General features: G+C 50.0%; 1 protein-coding gene across 1 annotated transcript; it reads left to right on the top strand.

Annotated features, from left to right (window-relative positions):
* Nucleotides 1-1,602: 1,602 nt before the first annotated feature.
* On the top strand, nucleotides 1,603-6,352 carry Pmar_PMAR013048 (merozoite surface protein 3B, putative; the record flags this gene model as incomplete). Its single annotated transcript, XM_002779931.1, has 17 exons — nucleotides 1,603-1,723; nucleotides 1,768-2,066; nucleotides 2,174-2,284; nucleotides 2,501-2,560; nucleotides 2,774-2,944; nucleotides 2,993-3,084; nucleotides 3,256-3,383; nucleotides 3,573-3,681; nucleotides 3,732-3,825; nucleotides 4,028-4,141; nucleotides 4,517-4,672; nucleotides 4,719-4,816; nucleotides 4,863-4,925; nucleotides 5,013-5,146; nucleotides 5,668-5,783; nucleotides 5,824-5,895; nucleotides 6,044-6,352. The coding sequence occupies 17 exons, from the start codon at nucleotides 1,603-1,605 to the stop codon at nucleotides 6,350-6,352; spliced, it is 2,247 nt and encodes a 748-aa protein (XP_002779977.1).
* Between the last annotated feature and the right edge of the window lie 355 nt (nucleotides 6,353-6,707).

Genomic DNA, 6,707 nt, shown 5'->3' with positions numbered 1-6,707 from the left:
TTCTCCCTGTGTAACCGTTTTGTGAAGCGAAGGGCGAGAATGTTGCATGTAGTATTATGTCATGTATTATCGCTTGAATATCCTTTACGTCCAACGTTATTCGTGGGCGACTTGGCATGTGAATAATACATAGCTAATACATAGACTCTGTTTTCTGGGAGCGCAGCGTCTTAGCCAGGCTCTGCTTGTATCTACGTTTAATGATCTACGTTGTATCAGGAAACCAGGCAACGCGCAGTGTGCCAGTGGTATAAGAATGTTCATAAAGTATTATTATAGAGCATTCACTATCGTCGGGATCGGATCCCGGGGATCCCCAGATAATCTGGGGATCCCGACGATCTGGGCCAGATTTGAGAGCGATGCATAACTTTCTCAAAGTGAGTTTTCAATTTAGAGAATGAACCTTTCACGAATTGTCGAACACATCCCCCATTCCCCTCAGAACGTGATTCCCCCTATCCTAGTATCACTAAATTTCTACCATTATACGTCTGTTACACCATACACCGAACCAGTATCCACATATTCCTGTCCAACAGACTCTTGTCAGCAATGGTCCACGGCGATTCAATTCTCAATGAGTATGAGCATTTCTCATATTACATGTAGGAGAACTCATAGGCTCATAGGCTACATGCAGGCGGAGCGAAGCTGCTTCGCCAAAGCAGGCAACTGTAAGTTCAAGCTAGTAAGTCCTGGATGATATCGCTACCGTCAATCATTCCCGCCATCAATATCGTGCCGCTCGACTGCTCAACTGATGGCAATGCTATCAGATACTATAATTATGGCATTATCTGCATCGCTCCGCCTGGGTGATTTTGATCTCTCTCAGGCCATTGAGTGTTACCATACACGAAGTGGTGGAGTCACTCCACAATGAGTTGATGAGTTTTGAGTGGGAAGCTGCGATAAGCCCATGTTTGCAGAGTGGAAACTTCGATGGTAAGAAGCTTGATTGGTCCCTTCGCTGTTGAGTTGACTCGGAGGTCAGCACTGCTGACCTCAAAGAGTATCTAAGCATGCTATTTTCTCTCTAGTTGATGACTGTTTTGAGAAACTGGTGCTTTTGTTGTTAATATGAATCAATGAGCTGACGAGAGGGGGAGGGGGAGGGGAAACGCGAATCGTCTATTGCCTGTATGATTCGTATGCTTATCGAATAGAATACTCGCTGCTTCATTGTCGGAAACATGGTGGGATGCCGGGCTAGGATATTGTATCGACCTAGTGTTCGAGAGAATCGCCGAGAATTGTCGTAGTGTTTCGTGCGCTCCTACTCGCAGTCGTGTGCAAATTCCCCTGAGCTCGGCTGAGAGAAGCTAAGATATATCCCCACACTGAACTATCGGCTTGGTCGCGACGTATCACAACTAGAAGATCTTATATCCATGCCGCGAGAGACGTTAAGTGCATTAATATCTGTCCATCACAATGCTGCAGTAGTCGAAATCAACAGGGTGTTCCGCATCGATTTAGAGACTTGGGAAGATGGCGTGTTGATAGTGTAGTGCAGACGTAGACTCTGTTTCTCCCAAAGTCTCCAGGCCTATTTCCTATCTTTGTTGGTAGGAAGATACGGGGAGTTGTTCTCCTGGTATGACCAATATGAACACCATAGAGGAGCTACTACGAGAGCAGCTAGATACAATCAAGCAGAGGCTTATACTCAGCGAGGATGAGAGGGATGCTGCGAAGCACAGGGCGGATACACTTGAAGGTCCCGGCCATACCCTCTACCACGTCGCAGCTACTTCTACTCAGGCACGTTGGCTCGAGAGAGGGACAAGTCGGAGGCGACGATAGAGCAGTTGCGGCAACTGCTGTTCCAGAAGGATGATGGTGGGGTTCTTGCTCGGGGTGGAGCTCTACTTACAGCGAAGGGGTCTCTCCTAGACGCCTCGACCCTGCAGAGAGAGGGAATTGTATTGAGCCCCTCCACTGAGCATTCTGATGGCAACTCGACGGGGGACCAAGTTCTGTTGGAGAGAGCGTCGGTGTCGATGCAGCACTATCATGCTGAAAAACTGGAACATAGTCGGCGGAGCGAAGCAGCTCTACTGGTGGGACCAGGTCTTTTAGTAGCTTATTCAGAATCGGCTGCACCGGGAATCATGCAGGCGTGATCGCAAGCCGTTGAGGTCCCTGATTGAGCGTTGTAGAATTGCAGGTCCTCCAAAGCAAGGACGAGACGATCGCTAAACTGAAGGAAGAGAAGGAGGCCATGGTTGCTGATAAAGTGAAGTGGGATGAGGAGAAAGCGTCATTGACTGAAGAGAAAGTGAGAGCACTCACGTCCTGGCCTGCTCGCTGGCAGTGTTGGAATATATGTATGGTTTCCTTAGCTGAGCTCACGAGTTTTCAGAGCTAATTCGGATGAAAGAATTTCGTTGAATTTCCCAGAATGTACTCACAATTTTTATATTGTCACCGACACATGTAGTTGACCATGTGCATATTTTCCCCCGACACTGCTCACTGACCTCACTACTATCAGGTTGCCATGCAGACTAGGTTCGAGTCGCTGCTCACAGAGTCTGCTCGTCTGCAGTCTGAGGTGAGTGCTACATGTGGCCATCCAGTGACTTATCCTTTATAACGGCTAAGTGTCTTCCTCGTTTTTCCAAAATGCCCGCGAAGTGTACGGAAAGGAATCTAAAGTCGCTCTTTGTTGCCATGCTAGAGTAAAACACTGTTTATATGGAGGAAGAAGGTTCGACCTCTCTACTGGGTGGTGTCGAGATGAAATTGTAACTTTGGTTTGGTCGAGGTTCGTCGCTTACAAGCACTGAACGATGCGGCCGCTACAGAGTTCGAAGTTGTTCGAAATGCGGAGGTATCGTCCCGGGAAGAGTTGAAAAGCAGTCGCCAGGAAGTGACCACTTTGCGAGCGGAGATGACGGCTGAAAAGAAGAGGCGGCTCGCCGTCGAGACGGTTGGGGTGAGTCGGTACTACCAACGATGCTCTAGAGTATGACCGTTGCCTCAGATGCAGACAGAAGAGGACTCGAGGGAAGACCTATTGAAGGAAAAGGAGGCATTGATGGGAGAAGTGGAGAGGCTCGCCGAGGAACTGGAGTGGTAGGCTGTTGGAGGAGGAAGTGATGGTTGCCGTCGGCGTGGACATGGACAACTACGTGGGCTAGTGACAGTATGAAAATTCTGGGGAAATTTTGATTTTTGAATACTTTTACTCTGAATAAATTCACATGATGTGGTGAGGAATCTGACAACACTGCATCTCATCCTCAGTGCAAAGCAGCTGGCTACAGAGCTCGAGAGCCGCGAGTTGCAGTTCCTCCGGGAACAGCAGCAGCAGCAGAAGGATACGGGACCCACTGTGTGTGTAGATCACCAAGCAGCTGCGCATGAACTGAGGAGTAGGGGAATCGACAATCGGCAATATATAATAGCATTTGTGGTATATGCATAACTGACTTGCGCAAGGGCTAACACGTTGTTTTGCTTTTCTTTCACGCTCGATATCAGTGAGGGCTCTTCGACCATTAGAGGGGTGTAGCTATGTCTTGTTGTGCGGTGGAAGTATTTGTATGGAGCTGTGCATGTAGGACAACTGGCTGAGGCCGGCGTTGACATGCAGCGTTGTAAGTTCGCGGAGAAGGAGGCTCTACGACAGCGCGATGAGGCTATAGAGGAACTGCAGGCCGAGCTGGATCGGTAGGGGGAACCTAATCCGTATCTTTCAACGTCAACCTGAAGATTCTCAGGAAGAATCCACCGCAGTCTACTAGAGAAGCGCAGACTCCTGAGGAGCTTGAAATTACCTGGCCAGTGAAGGAGTTCCTCCGCGGATTTGATCGGGTGAGGCCATGGCTGTCTGGAAATTTCCTACACTTCCGGACAGTGGCTACGACTTTTTGCTCTCGACTGGGATTTTTTTTTCAATAAATTTGTATTAGAATCTCCGAGGCTAAAAATTTTGGTCCTATCAGGGGAAGGTTCTCATCTACGCTGGAGAGATATGTCTCACTTTTACTGTAGGGTAGAGCAAATGTCGACTCAGGTTGAGAACAGCAAGCTTGTAGCAGAGCTCCGGAGACAGCTGCATGCGGCCGAGCAGGGAAGATACGATACTTTGGTACAGTGGCAGACAGAGATGAAAGCAATGACGGCTCGGGTGAGGTTGGACTGATCCTTTTCATTTACACTCGACAATAGCTGGGCTTAGTTCTCTCATACAAAAGTATACTACCGCAGCCACCGCAGCCACCGCCGTGTCTGCAACGTATTGATAAACTCATGTGCATGGGGTCGAATCAAAAAAGGGCCCTGCCTTACTAACTTTTCATACTCGGAGTTACGAGACATACCGTATACTTTTCGAAGCTTTCCTTGTGTACCCAACCGGTTCGTCAATTGATTTTGAGAGATGTCCGACGCGGTTCGCTTTTTTGAAATTCACGGATGAGTAGTCGCGGCAGTTGGTTTGATTCGGCCAGCTTATCTGAGGCATTTTGAAATATCTCCCATAAGGATTACTCGTCGGCAATAGGCACATTCAGCAGAGGAGGAAGCGAGGCGGCTGGCTGCGGCATGTGAAGAACGCCAGGCTTGTGTAGCCCAGCTGGAGGAGAGATGTGCTGACCTGGAGGGGGCTCAACGAGGCATAGGTGAGGAGCGTGAGCGGCTGATAAGGAGGCTGCATGAGGTGAGTATTGGAGGGATACTGGGGTGGGGATAGTAGGTAGGGGTAGGTGTATGAGGAATGGAGGTTGGCACAGGAGAAGTGGGAAGGGGAGAGGACGACGTTGGAGGGGAGGAAGGAGGAGTTGGAGGGGCGGCTGGAGCAGAGGTGAGAGTTGGGGGAGGAGTGGTATTGGAATGGACTCGGGGCTCAGACAAGTTGAAGTGGAAGAAGTTAAGAGAAGTTTGTCGGCTATTACGGAGGAGGGAGCGTCGCAGTAAGGCAATTGGGAGGCGAGAATCCTCTGGTTCGGCGTTGCAAGATACGGAATAGGTCCCAAACAGGACCGGTGCTCTTTGATCAGGGGAGACGAGGCGTCGCTTGTGAGACGAGTTGAACAGCTGACGGCTAAAGTGCTGACTCTAGTCCGCTTCGAGTACGACGCTAGAGTTCGAGCTCAGCGGCTGGCCATTGCCTTGGATGCTTCAGAGAGGAGAGGTGAGGATGAGGAGAAGAAGGGGGTCGACTTGATCTACTCTGTGAAGTCTCCCGATTGCCGGTTTCACCCAATCGTCTGTCGAGCGTTTATCGATCATGTGAAGACTGTTTGGCGCTCATGAGAGGGGATAGTCTTGAATGGAAGGAGCGTGGTCGTAGGTAAGGGGGCGATAAACAACTCGTAGGGAGGGAGAGCTTCCCGAACTAACACTGTAGTGAATAGGACTGTGATAGGAAGGGAGAGCTTCCCGAACTAACACTGTAGTGAATAGGACTGTGATAGGAAGGGAGAGCTTCCCGAACTAACACTGTAGTGAATAGTATTAATCATCACAACTCAACCCACACAGAGTCGTTGAGAACGCTCAGTCTCCAATTTAGTTCTAAAATTATGAGTATATGGTAAGTTAGGGTAGCACTAGCACGCGGTGAGATATCAGCTGTATAAATACGCAAGAATAAATATCAACACCATCATAGCAAATTGTGGGAGGCGGCGGCGATTGTGGTCTCATCGGTAGGGCGACGGCTCCAAGACGCCCTCACTCGGGTCCAGGGTCAGTTGAAGGCATCGGAGAAGCAAAGGGCGGCGAGTTTGCAGCACGTGAAGGGAACTCAAATTAGCAGTGTTGCTGAGGTGGGTATTCGTGCGGTCCTCTGTAATGGTATGTTCATAGGAAGTAGCGATGGGTAAATACGATCCGAGGCTGGCTACAGTAGAGGAGGCTAATGAGAGGTTGAAGGTTCATGTAGGGCGGGGGGGGGGGTTGAGCAGCTCGGAAAATCTTAAGAAGTGTTTCTGTGTAAAACATTAATAGAAGTCTTATTGGGGGGAGAGGGGCGGTGGATGGGTTGTTGAGGGTCATTGAATATATTTGCTGACTGTCCATGTATCAGATGGCTGAGGCTACTCGCCTACACAAGAGCCAAGTTGAGCGGTTGTTGGCCCAGATAGGATCATTCGAGAAGAGTCTGCAGGCTATATCACAGGGTCTTCCTGAAGTACACCTCAACATCAATGGGGATCTACTGACCCTCATCCCTCAGTTCACACCACCCGCAGCACTGGAAGAGGTACTTGACAAGGTACGGAAGAAAGTACCTGAGGATGGTTTCGACGTGGGAGAGCTGCTAGTGGCTACCGCAGAGAGGTTGTGGATAGAGGAGGCTAAGGGCCAGCGTTTGCAGGCTCTTCTTGAGGGGTAAAGTGGCAGTTGAGGGGCGGAGCGAAGAAGACGGTGATGATGAGTAGGTGGTGGAGGAAGTGGCGTTGCAGTGAGGAGGCATTGATGACTTTGGTTGAGAGGGGTGAACACGGTGAAACAGTCGCACTAGGGGGAGTGAGGTGGAGGCGCATGGGAGACACCAACAGGTTGCTGCGGCAAGCTCTGGGGAAGGCTCTTGAGGGTGGGTCCTCACGGCCTACTCGAGGAGTATGCGTCCAGGCTGGCAACAGTGTCGAGGGCAACTCGCAGCTGCTGTGAACGCGAGTACGATACGGTTGAGTACAGGAGTGGACCTATCGAACAATGAGATCGTCAGGAACCGCCAGCTGTGGAAA

The sequence above is a fragment of the Perkinsus marinus genome (genome assembly GCF_000006405.1).
Source record: "Perkinsus marinus ATCC 50983 genomic scaffold scf_1104296945006, whole genome shotgun sequence".
Classification (NCBI taxonomy): domain Eukaryota; phylum Perkinsozoa; order Perkinsida; family Perkinsidae; genus Perkinsus; species Perkinsus marinus.
The sequence above is the reverse complement of the archived record's forward strand: the minus strand, read 5'-3'. Positions and strand labels throughout refer to the sequence as shown.